Genomic DNA, 18988 nt, shown 5'->3' with positions numbered 1-18988 from the left:
AGAGGAATCACAAGCCATCAAACACAATGTGGCTATTTTGCATTTTATCACAGCTCCATCAGCTGCCTGCACAATCCACCGAGGACAGTCTCACTGCAAAAGCAATCTTGCATTTACAATTAGGTCTCAAAAATGATTTCATGGACAACTAAGGGGTCAGACACCTCACTACAGCAACAATTCCAGCTGGCCAGTTCCATCAGAGCAATCCCTGGTCCCTGTGCAAATCGGAGGCAATGATTAACCTGCAGGGACATCTGTGCATTACAAAGGTGACACTTCAGTCAGTTGTGCCCCTGGCTGTCACACCCTGAGCAGCCACAGGGATGCTGCAGATACTGACCCTCAGCTGGGCTTCATCTGGGACAGTCCAAATTTTAACAGGCAATCTGAACTGGAGAACAGCACCAGGCGTGGAAGCAGCACAGAGGAAAGGGCTCCCAGGGACCCCAGCTCAGGCACAGCTCCTTCCACTCAGAGCAGAGCCCCTGCTTTGGGAACTCAGTGCTGGGCTGGCCCGCTGACCTACAGCACCTGGAACAACCTCAGCAGCCACCAGCACGTGTTTGTATAACAAACTTCAGTCTGTCACATGCCAAAACTGCATTAACTGAAAAATCATTCTGCTTTTAGAAGAAAGCTGTAGCACATTCAACAGCAAGCAGAATGCAAACTAGTATTTTCACAGGAAAAAAAAACCCCTCATCAATCCTGCTACAGTTAAATCAACACAATTACATTTCACTTTGGGAATACAGATGCTAACAACTAACATACCAATATCTCTGGAATATTCTACCACAGCATCACTGGGGTTTTGTCACATAGGAACAACAGAACTCCTAAATTCTGACGCTGTGTCAATTCAATTTTTATCTTTTCAAGACAAACAGATTTTAGATTACAAAGCAAACTTAGGAGACATAAACCCCCCCACTATGATTAGGATCACAACTCTAGGTATTCCCTAGATAAAAACCATCCACCTATAGTTCATTATAAGTTTTTAAGAGTATTAATAACCATTATAATATCAAATCTCAGAGCAAAACTAACCCAAGTGGTACAACTAAGCAGCAACAGCAAAGCCCCTCCTGTCCCTGCCCTTCCCTAAAAACTTAACCCTTCAAGTAAGACAGGCCTATTCACCATCCTCAAACACAAACTGAAACCTGGGACAAAAATTCACATTTGCCTCCTCAGTCTATGCAGGACACCTGAGTTTCCATTTCTGACAGCTGGAAGCACGAGTCTCCTTTATTCTTCCCAGCACACAAACGCAGGGAAGTGATGGGATTGGTGCCTCTGGCTCCAGGCTCTGCTGGAACACTCAACAAGCTGCATTTCTGAGGCTGCTCCTCGAGGAACAGCAGGGAAGGTGGCACTGCCCATCCATCACCGGGACTCACAGCTCCCTGCTCCTGGGGACAGCAGCAGCAGCTCCTCGGGAGCCGCCGCAGGAATCCGCGCTCGTGGGAACAGCACACAGCCAGAAAATGAGCAGGATCCTCTGCTGGGCTTTCCCCCGCACCTGGCAGCCTGGATCCAGCGAGCTGGCATGGCCACAGTGCCCGCAGCAGCACGCTGCTCTGTCTGCTGGCCGGGCAGAAGGGGAGCACACAGACAGGACCCGATTCCCCAGCACATCCAGCCTGCACCAGAGCACACCCACACCAACGTCCTTCCCTCCTGTGCGGCGGGATTAGCTCGCTCAAGGTTAAATGGCCTCAGCAGAAATGCAAACCATATTTTTCAATTTAGATCAAGTGAAAATAAAACACCCCGGCAATAGGAAATCCACATCGGAGACAGAACAAAGGCCTCCGGTTTCAACAGCTTAACTTGAAAGGTGCTTTATTTTCAAGTGAGGCAAAATGAAAATGGATCTTGATCTCAGGAGAGACTGCACATTTAATGGCCCTGAAGACGGGCAAGGAGACGCTGCTGTTATCTGCATAAATTTAAGCAGACCGAGGGTCAGATAAATATTTACCGTTATTTATTTAACAGAAAATTTTTGTTCCAATTGTGTACCCCAGCACAATCCTTCTTTGTATACAGGGGGGAAAAAACCAACAAACTACTAAAATGCTTTCCTCAATTAAGCTATTAAAAAAACCCCAAAGAAACAAAACCAACTTCTTAGTCTCCTAAGACAGGTTATCAAGACAGCACAAGGCATTTTATTTTTGTATGGCCTGATTTGTTATTTGGCTTCTGAAGTGGAAAAAGCTGTCATGCTCTAACTGCAAACATTTCAGGTAATATTTGTATCAAAACATGCTTCACTTATTACTTTACTTCTTGAAAAAAAAGGTACTATTAAATCTTTAATTTCTAAAGCTCCAGCTTAGCATTGCAAAAATACCTGGGCTGAAACAGACATGGTTAACCTTTATTCTTATGTTGCAGAAGAGCAAAATCAAGTTCACCCATATTTCCCCGGGCAGACAGGCTGAGGATGCAGTAATTAATGTTTGTGCAGCTTTGCTATCTTTGCTGTTACAATTTATCAAAGTGCAACATGTTTTGCCACAATAAAATCTAAATTCTATCACCACACTGAGGAAATGATGGTTGCAAGAATCGTGAGCTCCCATCACTGGAGGGATGAACAGAGGTATGGAGCAAGCACACAAGGAAGAATTAGAAGTGATTATACACAGCAGCTTCTGAAACCAACATAAAATTTCCAGTGATGGACATATTAATTAAAATAAAAAATCCTTTCTACTATTTGCTCTTCTTCTAGTTATAAATTAACTTGCAGTGCTACAGGTGGAAGACTGCCAGGGAGCTACAGGTAAGTATCAGGGATTGAAAGGTCTTTAACAATTCTGCAAAGGCAGCACCACGTGTTCAACCTACAGCTGATCTTCTACACAGACTTTCAAATGTTGCTGAGACTGAGAAATCTTCTGTATTCTGACCTACCAGCTCCCTCATCTTTCAATTTTTTGAAAAGACACAATTACATAAAATTGCCACCGAACGTGATTTCTCAGGTTCTGTAAAACCAACAGCTAGACTTCCTACTCACCAGCATTCTACATAAACCAACTATAAAATGTATATTTTGATTAAAATGGGATTTCTTCATCAACGCCATCCACAAAACAGCACACTACACCAAAGGAGCACTCGGAGTTCACGAAACAGACACGAGTACTTTGAAGTTAACAAAATAATCCCAACAAACCCTGCCAGTGCCTCAGATGGAAAGGCTCTGGCACCTGAACCCACCCAGCGTGTTCCTGGGAGCACTGAGAGCCTCGGGCAGTGAGAACAAAACAAACCCACTCATTTCCAGACGTGTGTGTGTGTGTTCTTCCCAGCTATTAACAGAGAGGAGAGGTGCTGCCAAGCTAAAAACTGGAAAAAAATACTTCAATGAATAATTAATTAGAAAATGTGTATCAGCTACTTTCTTTTTTGCTTTTAAATACCTCAGGTCTTTAAACTTCCACCCTAAAAGTGAAGGGACAGAATTCTACCTGCCACGTCTGGCTCTGCCCATCACCTGGAATCCCCTCAGCTTCCCCACTGCCCTAATACAGAATCAGAAGGATGCTCCCAAATGCAAGCACTACCAATGGACCGGAATTCTGGAATATTTGTGTTGGCTCTGCCCTCGAGTTTCACCCAAGATGTTCCTTGCTGCACAAGCAGACGAAGGACAGATCTCTTTCCCAAGAAGTTTATCATCCAACTACACGGGAGTCCAGCAGCAGCCATAAACAATCCCTATCTTCCTGTGACAAATGACTCAGGAAGGCACAGTAAACTGCTCCTCCATAATCAGCTGCTCAGCCCAGCAGCAGCACTGCTCCAGGCTGCTGCAGTGCTGCTGCTGCAGAGGCAGCACTGCCTGCACAGGGGCTGCTGCGACCCCGACACACCAAAGGGACCCCCATGGCAGCCCTGCACAGCCCCAAAAGTGTCTGTGCAGGAGAAAGGGGGGTGTCATTCTACCCAAGTGTCTGCAGAGATCCTGAAAACATGAACAGAGTGTTTTCTCTGCAATGAACTCTTCCCATTTCACAGCAGCCATCTCTCCATAAAAAGTTTATCAGGAAAAAGACCCACCCCCAGAAGCCCAACAGAAAATCAAATGCTTACACATCAACAGAAACAACTACATTTCTCCCTGGTTTATATGTCTCTATCACTGGGCCAGCTCTATGTTTTCCCTGCAGCAGATAAGAAAAATATCACAGAAATATGGCAGTTATTATTACATGAAAGCATAAAAATCAATTGTACGGTAATAACTTCACAGAGCACATGGATGAAAGCTAGAGGTGAGAAGCTTGCTCTCCCAAAACATGGCCAGTCTGCAACCAAGGTGGCAGAACCACAGGTGAATGGAAGCAATGGAGACTCTGCCCTATGGTTTGCATGCTTGTGAAGCAACAGCAAAGCCCTGCGTTTGGGAACATGATTGTCAACGTATTTCAGATATTTACCTTCTCTCAGTTCCACATAAATGAGGCAGGAAAGCCCTGTTTACCAAACAGAATTGAAAAGTTATTGCTTAAATCAGAAGAACTAAATGGTGACTTTTAGCAGTCCTGATTTTAACCAAATTTAACTCTTAGATTTCCCCAGCTAGCAGCAGACAGCTCTTGTTGTGGCTGATCAGGTGACATTTAATTTGTGACATGATGCCACAACAGAGTGTGGATGGATTTATGTCAATCACTGTTGCAAGTCATGCACTCGGCTTATTTTTGAGACCAGGAATATTTGCACAGCACCAGGCATGTATGAATTTTAGAGAGAACACAGACCAAATGAGGATTCTTGTCCAAAAGGCCAGACAAGCCAAATGCTAACCCTGAGTGTAAAACAGCAATCACCCCAATGGGATAAGCAAGCTGCACTGAAAGCTGCAATACTTTTCCTATCACAAACCCACAGTCTAGGCCAGTATTCCCAGTAAGATTAAAAAGTGTATTTGCCACCCATTAATTTATAAGCATAAACTCCAAAAGTGACTTCAGAACATACACACAAAACAAAGCCAACATCCCGTGGAGTTCACAGTCTACTGTGAAATCTGAGATTAACATAAACTCTAGCACAGGTCTGTGTACCTTCCAGGAAAGGGTATTTGCTCTTTTACAGTTCGACTAGGTCACTGCAAATTTAATAAGCCTGTAAATAATGACATTGGAGGAAGAACGAGGGCTATCTGCTGAGCTCTACCCCAGTAAAACAATTAATCAGGTCTATCCAGCGCAGGCATGCCACGGTTTATCAGCTGTGTGCTCACACAACGAGAGCTCCCTGGCTAAACATAAACCAGCCAGGGCATTAATGTGAACTTCAAACCAGTTCTGAATCTTTTAAATGAGTAAAACATACTCCTCTGTGTCAGAGACATGGGGACCCGTTCCACAGCAGAATTTACTCTCCAAGCACCGAATTTTGGGAGTGCTGGAATTTTATTTCACTTCCTCTCACTCTCGGCACTGCCTGCCAGCACGACGAGATCTCTGCTAAGGTCATAAAAATGTGAAGATCTCCTGACTTACTACGACTGGCACCAAGTAGTGCTCTGAACTCAGCACTCTGTCACTCTGAATAACACAGTTCTGAAATCACTTCTGGCACAGCAACTGCAGCGAGTCCCTGGACACTGACGGGTTAACAGCAACGTGCCAAAGGTATCTCAGGTTCCCAGTTATTCCCTGTATTTCAACAACAATGTGGGAAAAATCATTCACTCCTAAGTGTATTACCAAAAAAACAAAAGGAAGACATGCACTGAGAGCAGGGGGAAGCAAAGCAGTGCTCAGTTTTCACAGTCCAACCACAGCTCACCCTGGAAGCTGGAGACTGCTCGGGCACAGGAAAGGAGGAAGAAAGCAGAGCACCAAAGCTGAGTCTATCAGCTGTACTCAGGGCTTGGGCACATCTCAAAACCTGAGAGTCTCAGCTATACTCAGGGTTTGGGCACATCTCAAATGGCCCCAGTGGAAATCCCTGTAACAGATCACTAGCAAAAGGCCTTTAAAGATCTAACTGAAAAAGAACCCAAAAAGGAAGTAGGACAGAAGTTGGAAACAGAGAACGTAACCCATAGAGCAGATACTTGTGAGAAAGTCACCTGACCAAAACCAAACGGTGCAGAAGAAACACCTACTTAAACACAAAAGTGATACACCTTCCTTCAACGTGACTCTGAACTCCCGAGCTAAGGAGTTCACTCCCCAGCCCATTCTGTTAAGTTCTCATTCTAAAACTACAGCAAACAGGAAATTAACCGGCTAACTTCATGGCTGGAGGCACAGCCAGTGGATACACGGCAACACACAGTTTGTTCCAGTTCTCGCCACAACTGTCTTGCCTGCAAACAATATTTGTCTGAAGTGTGTAAAAGAACCCCAAACCCTTCACTCATTTTTCAGTTATTGTTACGCTCTACAACTTAGTGCAGAAAAGTTATTTTTCTCTTCAAAAACCTCCCCTGTTAAAGAAACTGTATTAAACATCTGAAGTTGTTAAACAAACAAACAAAAAAAACCAGCTAAAAAGGTGTTTAGTCTACAGAATTAACTAAACTTGCAGGCATTTGCCTATGCAACAGAGAACGTTTTCAAATTCAGAGTTTTTTTTTTTTATCCTTGCAATTAACAAGAGATTAAAGCTCCTGATAAAGCCCACAACTACTCCTAGCCCTAGGCCACCTTTCCATCCAAATTGTGGGAGGGAATTTAAATGAGTCTCTTACCTGCTTAGTTTTCTTTCGACTTCTTTGGTAGCTTTAGCTTCCAATTCTCTGCAACAGAAAGTGGTATTGGTTTCCATGTCAACAGCAATGCAGCAGGAAAATAAAACCGGCGCGGGTCAGGATGCACAGGGAGCTCCAGGCGGGGTCGGTCAGAGGGATCACGGATGGCCGGGACCAGCGGCCCCAGGGCGGCCGAGGGGAGCGGGCAACACGGGCCGGAGTGTCCCCGCAGCACCCGTGTCCCCGCAGCACCCGTGTCCCCGCAGCACCCGTGTCCCCGCAGCACCCGTGTCCCCGCACCTGCCGCCCCGCCAGCCCGGAGCCCCACACCCACCCCGCGCCCTCCCGCACTCCACCGCCTCAAGGACTTCAAGGAAAACGATTCTGCTGCATCACTTCGGCCGCCGGCGCGCTTCGAGCGCGGCTGGACGCGGCCCCGGGACGCTCCGCGCCGCTCCGCACCGGCGGCCCCGGGCGCTGCCGGCCCCGCGGAGCGCGCTCCGAGCCGCGGAGGGCACGGCCCGGCCCGGGGCGGGGGAGCGGGGCACGGCGCTGCGGGCGGAGGCCGCGGCCCCTCGGGGCGGCCCCGGGCCGGCGGCGCTGCCGGGGCAGCCCGAGCCCGCCGGCCGCGGCTCCGCGGCGCTGCCCGCCGCCCGGCCCTTCCCCGCCCGGCCCGGCGCGGCGCCGCCCGCCCGCCCCGGTACCTCATGTATGTAAAGTGCTCGGAGTCCGTCCCGGAGGCTGCGGCGCGGGCCCGGCGCGGCCGGCGGCTCTAGGCGGGCTGAGCCCGGCGCTGCGGAGCGGGAGGGCCCGGCAGCTGCAGCCGCAGCTCCGCCGCCATTTCCTGCCGCCGCCGCCCGCCCGCCCCGCGCGCAGGAAGCGAACCCGCCCCGGCCGCGCTTCCGGGGCGCCGGCGGGGGGAGCGGGGCCGGGAGCGGGGGAACGGGGGAGTGGGGGAACGGGGGAGCGGGGGAGCGGGACCGGGAACGGGAACGGGGGAGCGGGACCGGGGAAACGAGGGAGAGGGACCGGGACGGGGGGAGCGGGGCCGGCAACGGGGGAGCGGGACCGGTACGAGGGGAGCGGGGCTGGGAACGGGGGAGCGGGACCGGGGGGGGAGCGGGACCGGGAACGGGACGGGGGGAGCGGGGCCGGGACGGGGGGAGCAGGGCTGGGAACAGGGGAGAGGGACCGGGACCGGGACGGGCGGAGCGGGACTGGGAACGGGGGAATGGGGTAGAGGGACCGGCACGGGGGAACGGGAGCCGGGCTCCCCGGCATGCAGGGAGCGGGACCCCCAGCCCGTCCCGGGCCGCTCCTCGGGGCTGGGGGCTCGGGAGCCTCGGGCCGGGTCCCGTCCGGGTCTCGGAGCCACGGAATCATCCCTTGGGTGTGCCAGGGAGGCTCAGGCTGGAGATCAGGAGAGGCTCTGCCCCGGAGGTGCTGGCACTGCCGGGCTCCCCGGGGGAGCGGCACAGCCCCGGCTCCCCGCAGCTCCGGGAGCCTTTGGCCAGCGCTGCAGGGATGCCGGTGGGATCGCGGGGTGTCCGTGCACAGCCCGGAGCTGGCTGCATGGTCCTGTGGATCGCTCCCAGCTCAGGAGACTCTGTCAGTCTGTGGTCAAGGCTGGAAGAGACCTTTATGGCCATCCAGTCCAGCCTTCCAGCAGCACTGCCAGCGTAACCCCTACACCCCAAAACGACATCACCACTGCTGGATCAGATGCTCTCAAACACTGCCAGGGATGGGGACTCCACCACCTCCCTGTGCAGCCCCTTCCAAAGCCTGACCGCCTGAAACGTGAAAAAACAATTTCTCATGTCTAATCTGAGCCTCCCGTGTCTCAGCTTGAGGCCATGTCCTCATTCCTCCCTCTGCAGCACGGTGGAGGGGATGAGCCTCCCCTCAGTACACCCTCCTGGCTGGGGAGAGATGAGACCCACACAGCGGTGCAGTGTTTATTTATCCCGGTCACACACAGGGATTGCAGGCACTGTCTCATCAAGCAGAACACGGTTGTTCCCCAGGTGATGCAGGACAGGGCACATAACATCATTTCCATCCCTGTTTGGGGCAGCTCCCCCAGGGTGCTCTGTGCTGAGCCTGGGGCGTCAGTAAGTGGCAGGTAAAAGGAGTTCATGTCTAAATAACCACACAGGTTTTCTCTAAACCTTCCACTGACTGTTGGGTTGAGGGAGGGAATAGAAGAGTCCCCAGCACTGGCAAAGTTGGTGACAGATCAGTGTATGTGAATATGGAGCTTAATCCAAAACACACAGAGATACTTCAAATACAGTAAATGAAGAGTGAGGAGTATGTGAACCACACTCTGTTACTGCACTAGGCTTCAGTAACACTATCACAGAAATTAGAAACATCAAACCGGTGAAAGGGCTGATAACGGATTGGAATTGAGAGTGGTAATGTCAGAACACACAAAACTGAGAGTGGACAGGAATTCCCAGTGAATGGTTCTGCAGCACTCCCAACCAAGGTTTTGTTGCCATGGGGAAGTTCTCGCTCTCTCCCAGGCTCCAGCTGCACGTTGGCAGCAGCATTTTCCAGCCCAGTTTTTGGCCTGTACCATTCTTACCAGTGCTGGTGAGAAAAGGGATGCTGTTTGATTCCTCTGTGAGACAAACGGGTGCCCTGGGCACGTGAGCCATTGTCCCTGGAGATCTGCTGAGCACCCCCTGTCCTTCTGCCAGCATGAGCAAAGTACAGCGTTTTTCAGCTGAAGAAGCTCCTAGAGCATTAGAGACACGGTTTATGGCAATGCAGAGTAGCCAGTGAGGGTGGTGTTGTCCTTAGAGGCTCAGTAATGCAGAGTGCATCCCTGTGAGCTGAACAGGCACGGCCCTGAAGTGGCAGTTTGAAATCAGCTCCTCGGTGTCTTGTAATAACTTGTAAGTTAATTTGGTCCTGTTTATTTTTCTTCATATGAAAAAGTTTGGACTGTCATGTAATTGTGTGTAACTGAAAGCCATTATTTCCTGAAGTGTGACTCAGCTCTCTCTCGCTGTTCCATTCACAGCAGCCCTGTTTCATGTCTCTTTGGAGGCACTACACGTGGTGTAGGAGGGCTGCTGTTAAGTCTGTCCTCAGTTGGGAAGGCTGATGAATTCATTATGTACTCCTGTTATGTCAGTTTGTTAACTGTATTGTGCCACTGTCAATAAAACTCATAGTCAAGGTCTGCAGCTTGCTTTATTATTTTAGATTGTTCTCTAATGTTATTTACACACGTGCTCCCAGCAACGAGACTGCTGCAGCAGTGGCTTTCTTTCTGCATGTGAGTGCTGCAGCAGGGTCTGCACCACCAGCACAGCCTCTGCAGGAACCAGCCCTCCATCACTTACCCGTCATCTCCTCCTTGCATCAGCCTCACGCTCTCACCTCTCACCCTCACAAGCAGCACTCTGCTCAGCTGAGTTCTGCCACGTATGTAACTGGTGAATTCCTAGAAGCACTAGGGAAACCCGGGAATCCTCAAACAGGAAGAATGTTTTCTTCCAGAAGAAGCAGCAGATTGAACTTTATCCATGCAGCAGCCCATCATCCAAAGCTGTGGCACTGGGAGCTGGCTGGAAGCAGCACTCAGGTGTCAACCACTCCTGGTCTTATCCTTAATACGTGCTGAGTACAGAGTTATTTGGGAACTGGGGTTCTGGAGGATGTTCTCTGCTGCTTACTACAGCTCTTTGGCTTGTTCTTTGTCCCTTGGTGCTCTCTGATGCTTGGACCTCTGGACTTCTTTGTCAAGGACCCAGGTTCTGATTCTGCCAGCAAAGGGACAGCAAAACACCTCTGTGCTTAAAATGATGTTCGTAACCAGCTGGCTTGGGAGCTGCTTTCAGCCTGAAGGGTAGATGAATCCTCAGCCCCCATCTGTGACATATCCGTGCTCCTCTTCCTCGTGGGATCCCTGCCCCAGGACCCCCCGTGCTCCTGGGTGGGAAGGAGCCCTCCGGGCAGCGTGTGCAGGGAGGAACCAGCTGGTGTTCCCCACCATGCTCCCTCCCCACGCTGGCACTGCTGCCCTGCCCTGAGCGGGGTTTGCACGGCTCTGCAGCACTCTGGTCACACATGGCATCAGAAATCAGGAATGGTGGAAAGAACTCCTCAAGGGCAAAGAGCCGGCCCGCACTCAGGAGCTGCCAGGGCTGCACCGTGCAGTTACACTTTCACCACTGGGCAAACATGCCCTCCTGGGCACTGATCCCCAAATATCCTCTCCCAGCAACAGCAGCCACCTGCACCCTGCCAGCCTGGCACACACACAGGTCCTCCCATCGTCACACCCCCATTCACTTTTTAATTGGGATTTTCATACCGTCAGAGCAAGGGAATGAGCTGCGGGAGGCAGAGAAATGCGCTGCCTGAAAACAGTTAGAGAGAGCTGGCGCCATTTCAGCGCTCCCATCCCTCCGCCCTTCCCCTTCAGCTGCAGTTTGCTCTCAAGGCAAGGGAAGCCGACATGTTAGAAAATACTTTCTGCCTCACGTCTGGGGAAAACAGAGCTGGGCTGTCTCAGGAGAAGCTCGGGCCCGGGGACGTGGGGGATTTGCCATCAATAGCTCGCAGCCGCTTGCTCCATTCAGCATTGTCACTCAGAGCGGAGCCGCTGTCGCCGGCAAAACAGATTGTTTTCAAAATTGCTCTCCACTTAAATAATCTAAATGAGCTGATTTGACAGACAAGGGAGAACAGTCTCCTCGTCAATGTGGTGCTCTGTGTTCCTCTGCAAGGAGGCTCCTTTCTTTTTCATTGTAGACGCTTTATTTAAGGATTTAAAAATAGCCCAGGCAACAGCAAGAGGTGGCAATATAAAGGTACTGAACAGGCAGCACTTCCTGATAAAACAATCCCTGCCCCAGAGCCTGTCAGTGCAGTCAGCTGGGCTGTGTGCTAGAGAGGAACATCTGGGGCTCTGAGGAGCCTTAATTAGGAGAAAAACCCACAAATTACATAACTGGAAGATGGTAGCAAAAAGCGCTGGGCTTGCCTTCCAATCAGCCCTGAAAGCAGCTGGAAACAGACCTGCAAAGCAAGGAGCAGCACCCCGTGCTGAGGCTGGGGCTTGCACAGCTGGGTTGTTTCAGGCGCTGCAGCAGCAGCGAGCAGCCATGGGGTCTGTGCCCTGGAGAACATTCCTGCCTTCCTCCGGGCCGGAGCCTTGGCAGCGCTCAGAGCGACCAGGGCAGGGCAGAGCAGGCACTTGGGGTTATTAAATGAGGATTTAATCCTGCCCTTTAAATCAGAAAAAAAAATTATCAAAGATGAAGGATTTCCCTGTGTTTTAAAGGCAGTCCAACTCGCATTCCCTGATCTGCCTTTGGGCAGGCTGCCAACTGCAAAATGGAATCGCTGAGCCTGGATTTCGCTCTGCATCCAGCCAATTACGGCAGCTTGGAGTGGTGCAGCACAGGAGACTGACAAGATCCAATCTTTATTTATTTGCCAGGGCTGCATTGCACTTCCAAAGGGAATCACGGTGCTGGGCTTACTGCAGCCCTCCCCAGCCCCGTGCTCTGCCCTGCCCAGGTGCCAGGGAATGGCCCAGTCCAGACCCCTCCGGGGGTTGGTGGGGCTCTCCCCCAGCCCCAAAGGCTCCCTCGAGGTGCTGCCACAGCAGTGGGTCCAGCCACCCTGGGCATCACCTGCCCCGTGGGTGGCTCAGCTGATTTGCCCACCTGAAGTCTGCTGGCTCTGCACGTGCTGGACTCCCTTCCACAGCCATGGCTCTTTCTAGCTTGTTTCTGGGGTTTTGCTAACCAAAAATACAATTTCAAAAAATAGTGGGGCACTTTTGGAGAGCCCACAGAGCTACAAACCAGCAGCCAGAAGACACAGGTGATGCATGCAGGGCGAAGTGCTTCCCCTCCTGTTTGTGCCCCCCAGCCCCGGCTGTTTGTGGTGGGCTCATGCAATCACTGATGTTCACAGAGGAAACAGCTTCCCCTGCCTTCAGCCTCATCCATGGCAGAGCTCACCCGTCCTCTGGACTGATCTCGGCGGGTGAATTGGGGAGAGACGTGAGCTGCTTCTCCAGAGAAATGACAGAGCCCGGGAGAGGAGGGGTCAGTGCCCGGGCTGCCCACCCTGCTCTGTGCCTGGGCTGCCCACCCTGCTGTGTGCCAGTCCTGCCCACCCTGCTCTGTGCCCAGGCTGCCCACCCTGCTGTATGCCCCGGGCTGCCCGCCCTGCTCTGTGCCAGTCCTGCCCACCCTGCTCTGTGCCCCATCCTGCCCACCCTGCTCTGTGCCCGGGCTGCCCACCCTGCTGTGTGCCAGTCCTGCCCACCCTGCTCTGTGCCTGGGCTGCCCACCCTGCTCTGTGCCCCATCCTGCCCCCCATGCCAGCACCGAGCCCTTCCTGATCAATGCTCACCAATCACCTCGCTCACACCTGCCCTTCCCCAGCGCCAGGTTAACAGATTTCACCTGTTCCCTTGCACTTCCCACTGAAGTGCACAAACGATCCCTGCTCTGTCGCAGACCAGCTCTTTTTGTGCCAGCACTGTGCTGGTTTAGGCTTCAGAGAGCGATTAGTCTGCTGGGTTTCCTAATTATGGAGAATAAAATGGGGCCAGGACACACTTTATTGAGCAGCACCAGAGACCACAGCAAGAGCTCTGGCACTTTTTACCTCCTGGGACTGTCTCCAGGTGGGGAAGTGTCCCCGTGCAAAGTCATGTCAGTGCTGCCAGGGCGGCTCCTCCAGCCACGTCGTGCCTGAGGCACAGCTGGCACCTGCCCTGGTCTTTCTGTGGGACCCTGAACTCCTGAGCTCACGATTCTCCCCGTGCTCCCAGTTCTCCCAGTGGCCCCAGCACTCCCCTGCTCCCAGTTCTCCCAGTGGTCCCAGTTGCAGACACTGATGGTTACATCTCACCTCAACGCTGCAGTGAATCACTGAGGAGAGTGTCTGAGGCTCAGCACCGTGAGGGGTCCCTGCAGTGAGACCCTGGTGAGCAGCCCCCCGTGCCCGCTCCAGCTGCAGCCCTGCTTGGCACTCAGGCTCTGAGTGTGGCCCAAGGCTGAAGGAGTCCCAGCCTCTGCCCAGAGAGCAGGGTAGCACAAACTGCTGGACAAACTGCCTGAGCTGCTGCCCCAGCCCTGGCTGCCCAGCTCCTGCTGCCCTCCCAGGGGTCTGTTTCAGGGACAGCTTCTCCTGGAGACTTTTTTGTTCTGGGCAAGGCTGACACACAGCTGCTGCTTCTGCTCTCAGCAAAGTGTTCCCTGTTCTCCTGCTATCCTCTCACTTCCTCCTGCCCCACTCCGTGCTCTGAGGGTTGTAGGGACACCCTGGGGACCACCAGGACCTCAGCAATGACACTTCACAGCCCCTTTTTGTGTCCCCTCCTGCCTGCCTCCCTGTGCCCTGGGGAAGATCCACAGGGACCCGAATGCCTGCAGACCAGAGCCCCCACAAACCCTGAAAAGTACAGCTGTGGATGCGTGCACATACTTTTGCATCCATCTCTGCTCACCTGAGCAGCTGTGTGACACCATCCCTTCTACAGAGCAAGGACAGATATTACAATTCATGGATTGCACTGCCCAGCAAGCTGCCCCTGCCCAGCTCCTGGCAGAGCTGGCAGTCTCAGGGCAGACAGGCAGCAGGCTGGGCAGGACCCCAGCTCGGGCTTCCAGTTCACCCCAAGCACTTCTTCCCCTGCTGGGGGCTGGAATCTCAACTCCTCTCTCGGTTCAGCAGCTCTGGCTGCCCCGAGCCTCGGGGTCAGGGCTGAAAACGGCACCTCTGCCTGTGCAAGGGGACGTCAGCTGTGCCTGGGGAGGGGACAGCAGGAAATCCCCTGTCCCCCTTGCTCCTGGCCGTCCTGCTGCCCTCTGCCAGGCGCTGCGGCTCCGCTGGGGGAGGAGGAGAGCGGGGAAACACAGTGTTCTCACCCGGGCTGGATCCCACGGATTTCTGAGCAGCTACCGCGCCGATAAAACAAAGGCTGCTTTGAAATGGATGCCTGGCCTGGCCGGCTGCCAGCGCCAGGCGGGAGACAAAGGCTGGGAGCACAAACGCGGCGCTGGGAGCGGCGAGCCGAGGATGCTCTGCGGCACGGAGAGCGCGTCGCCATGGAGACACGGCCGGGAGGGAGCGGGATGCGCCGGGAGCCCCGGGAGCCGCGCGGAGCGGGGCTCAGAGCCACCCTGAGCCCGCACAGGGGCTGCACAGAGCCGGCTCTGTGTCACCCCAGGCCCGGCCTGACAAGGGGCACGAATGGCACCTGGCAAGCAGACAGTGCAAACGAGGGGGGATCCGTGGAGGAATTCTCTTTTCCCCTTATTTCATCGATGCAAAAGTTGTCTAGGGGGGGAATGCTGCTTTAATGAGTTCGTGCAGGAGGCACAAAGCCCTGGGCTGGGCTGGGCAATGGCACAGACAGAGCAAACCATCCCACACACCCCAGAGATCACAGGTCACCTGCGAGGGATGCAACAGCCCTGTGCAGTCATGGCAGGGAAGGCTGGTGGTGGTGAGCAGATGTGTGTGCCTGATGGTGCTGCAGGGTCATTTATCACCTGGGCAGCAGGAGCTGCTCCTGGCCCTGTCCAAACTGCTGTGTGTCCTGCCAGGAGCAGCTGAGCACCCCAGGGAGCTCCTGGGCGTCCCAGCGTGGCCTGGAGAGCACCTCGCCCTCCCCTCTGCCTGCCCGTGGCCCACACGGGGCAGGGCTCAGCCAGGGCACCCTGCCCTGATGTGGGGCGTGCCAGGGCCAGCCTGAGCTCACAGACAGCCCCAGAGCTGAGCTCCTGTGACAGCAGTGTCCTGGGCAGGGGCTGAGCCCTGCACGTCCCCACAGCCTGTGCAGACCCTGGGGATGCCCCTCCACCTCTGGTGTCCTGGAAGGGAACAGGAACATCTGTCCCACGTGCCTTCCATAAAGCCCAAAGCCCCCGTGGCTCTGCAAGAGCAGAGAGGAGAGGGAAGCAAACCAGCATTTTGTGAACCAAGGGAGACACTCAGGTGCTGCCCAGTGAGGGCTGTGTGAACAGCCAGAAAGACAGATTGGACACAGCAGAGCTCCCTGTCAGCACACACAAATAATGAATGCAGGGTAAGAATCCCCAGGGAGGCACTTTGCTAACAAATGACATTTTGATCTACAGTTTAACAGGTCGTCCCAAGCCATCACATCCCGAGTTGGGGAAAGGGAACCCATAACCTGCCCCGCCAGTTGTGAAGAGGGTCAGGAGGCAGAAACCCAGCTGTAAGGAAGGTGATGGGGACACTTTCTGTGCTTGCAGAGTGAACACCAGAATCCCTTGTTGGCTGATGAAAATCCCCAGTGAGTTTCCTGTTTTCAGCACTGGATTGTGAATGCCCCCACATGCAGCCCCACGCTGTCTGATCCTGCCCCACGGGCTCTGCAGCTCAGAGGAGCAGGAGCAGAGCCCAGCAAAGGGAGGGCACTGCAGAGCTGGGCTGAAACCCTCCCAGGCGGCATCGCCAGGTGGGTGTTCTTCCATGGAAGTTAACTCTGCTTCCTCTGCAGGGTGCTGGAGCTCCCCACCCTTTCCAGGGGGTGGCTGTGACTGCTCAGCCACAGGGCCCTGTCCCCACCAGCCCAATTACCACACAGCTGCTCCTGCAGCAGCAGCAGCTTGTGATCAGCCACCCCTGCGTCTCACTTGTTCTTGTGAGCAACTAAAACTTAATTTATCTTATTTTAATTAAAGCAAAAAAAATGCAGTAGCCTTTGATTTCTCTCTTTGCTTTGCAGGGGGGGAAAAAAGAGCCAGAAGGATAAAGGGACAGATAGGAGAGAAAAGGCTTTGAGACAAACATGCACCAGCTCCGCTGGCTTTTATTTTATGTGTAGCCCTTTTTTAAAAAAGAAATAATTACGTTTCAAATCCTCCTTTCCCTGTTCTGAGCACTGCCTCTTTCCACATTAATGCTATTTGCATGCGCCATCTCCTCCCACCCTTCAATAATTCAAGCCTTCATTTTTTATTCACTCAGTTGTCAAATTCATTTACATATCATATATCTATATTTAACACTGACTTTGCTCCCCTGTTTTGTTTTTTTTAAAACAGGAAATAGATTTCCCTTCTGATTTAGCCATGTCTGGGTTGGGGGATCAGGGCTGGCTGGGGGGATCAGGAGGTGCAGTGGGGGTGGGAGGGGGGCTGAGGTGCCTTTGGTGGCTGCAGCAGGGCTGGCAGGGGCTCAGCAGCCCCATGGCCAAGCCCTCACTCCATCAGCTCCAGGGAGCCCAAAGCGTGGCCTCCTCCCACGTCTTCTTCTCCTCATCCTCCTCCCACGCCCATGGAGAGGGCTCAGCCTCGTTCCCTGCCAGGGGCAGGGGCCAGGGGAGCAGGCTGGCAGGGGGTGGCTCCAGGCTCCCCTCCAACCCTGCTGTGATGTGACAGCTCTGCCTTCGTTAACAGAGCGAGGCCGGGGTGACATTGCTGTCAGCCCTGGCCGTGGCAGGAGTGTCCCCTGCACGGGTGTCCCTCAGCCACCTCTGCCCCAGCCCTGCTCAGAAGCCAAGGGACATCACCCAGTAAGGCTTCAGCTGGCACTGGAGCCTTCCACACCACAGCAGAGCCTGTGCAGAGCGGGACCAGCCCCCCCGAGCCCGGGGAGCAGGCCAGGGGACAGAGGGGACACAGGGAGCACCCCTGCAGTGCCAGGCTGGACAAGCCTGTGCCAGGCTCTGCAGCTCCGTGGGAGTGAGGGGTTGCAGATGTTCCACACGGGAGGGCTCGAGGCCGGTGGAAAGGAAACTGCATTGAAGGCAATTTGAGGGGAGAAGGGGAGTGAGAAAGGGCTACATGGCAGAGCCCGTACTGAGGACAGGCCCACATCCCCCTCCCTCGTTTCCCGCATTACTAGAGAAAACAGGGAACTGATCTCAGACAAATGAGCCCTCTGGACCCAATTCTTCAGTTAATGAGCTCCTCCTGCAGCGCTCTCCCCGCACGGAGGCTCCCAGCACATTCCCGGCCCATTCCCAGCCCATTCCCAGCTCACTCCCAGCCCGTTCCCGGCCCATTCCCAGCTCATTTCCAGCTCACTCCCAGCCCGTTCCCGGCCCATTCCCAGCCCATTCCCAGCTCACTCCCAGCCCATTCCCGGCCCATTCCCAGCACATCCCAGGCCCATTCCCAGCTCATTCCCAGCCCATTCCCGGCTCATTCCCAGCTCATTCCCGGCCCATTCCTAGATCATTCCCAGCCCATCCCGCCTCTGCAGCCTGCCAGCATCAGCCTCCAGCTGGACTGGCCTTTGCCAGGCTCGAAATAAACTCTTGTTTCGGGAGGAAATTGCTTCCCTGGCTCCCAGGACACGTTTGCAGTCCTGGATGGAAGGTCTCCGAGGGGCACCGTTGGAATTGTCCCTGTCACCCGTCCTTGCCCGGCGGGAGGGGCAGCAGGAGGGGCTCCGGCACCAGCTCCCCGTTATAACGCTTAAATTAACAGGGAAGTTTTGGCAAATTGGAGACTAATTTCCTCTGGGGAGCAGATCATTAAATTACAGAATACTAATGAAAATTTACAGCATCTGGAGGGAGGGTGGAGGGAGGGGCAGGGGGAGCACTTTGTCGGTGTTTTCCCTTTTTTCCTGGCCGCAGCCAGAAGCGGCAGCGCCACGGCCCAGCCGGGGGCTGACAGGAGAGGGCACATGCAGGGGTTTGCAGGGTGGGACCGAACACGCAGTGGGGCCAGAGCAGCCCTCCTGCCGTGCCCGCCGCCCCTCCGGGCTGCCCCGGGAGCAGCAGCCGAGCCTGCAGAGCTTTGCCAGCCCAATCTCCTCGGAGCCATGAGGAGCTGCCTTTGGGGAGGGGGCGCTGGGGAGAGCTCCATCTGGGGGCTCAGAGTGAGGAAATACAGATTTTTATATTGCTTTGACCATACATAATTTAAATATTCAAACTACTCTGGAATTCATTGAATTATACATGAATTTCCCGCGCAGCATTTTTGTAAATCTTGAAAGGCATTATTTTTAATTTTTTTTTTCTCCTTTCAAAACTTTGGCTAACTCTAAATTTATTTGGTTTTAAATTCTTAGTAATCCAGATCAATCTTGTCCAAAATCACCTTGAGGACGTCACCTGCGCTGCTGGGTGACCCCGTTGTGTCAGTGAGGGCCATGTGGTGATGAGTTATTGTTTTATGTTTGGGTCAGCCCGGCAGGGTGAGAGGTCTCTGAGCTCCCTGCCAGGAGCGTTTCCCACCCTACAAAGCTCTCGGGGCAGCAAGCGAGAGGCTGGAGGAGAAG

The 18988-nt window shown here is 53.7% G+C and overlaps 1 protein-coding gene across 12 annotated transcripts in view; it reads right to left on the bottom strand.

Annotated features, from left to right (window-relative positions):
• Positions 1–7611, bottom strand: part of TNRC6A (trinucleotide repeat containing adaptor 6A) — a 41072-nt gene extending 33461 nt beyond the window's left edge. For 7 of the 12 annotated variants that reach the window (XM_064390724.1, XM_064390729.1, XM_064390732.1 and 4 more), the window contains exons 1-3: positions 7441–7610; positions 6737–6784; positions 4467–4502 (exon numbers count right to left, since the gene is read on the bottom strand). In XM_064390724.1, coding sequence (XP_064246794.1) covers positions 4467–4502; positions 6737–6784; positions 7441–7445 — 89 coding nt within the window. In that variant the 5' untranslated portion in view covers positions 7446–7610. Of the gene's footprint in view, positions 1–4466; positions 4503–6736; positions 6814–7440 lie in introns of those variants that run through there. The other 5 variants (XM_064390725.1, XM_064390727.1, XM_064390728.1 and 2 more) reach the window with 5 other exon arrangements.
• Positions 7612–18988: the final 11377 nt, after the last annotated feature.

This window comes from Passer domesticus, chromosome 15, assembly GCF_036417665.1.
Source record: "Passer domesticus isolate bPasDom1 chromosome 15, bPasDom1.hap1, whole genome shotgun sequence".
NCBI lineage: Eukaryota > Metazoa > Chordata > Aves > Passeriformes > Passeridae > Passer > Passer domesticus.
The sequence above is the reverse complement of the archived record's forward strand: the minus strand, read 5'-3'. Positions and strand labels throughout refer to the sequence as shown.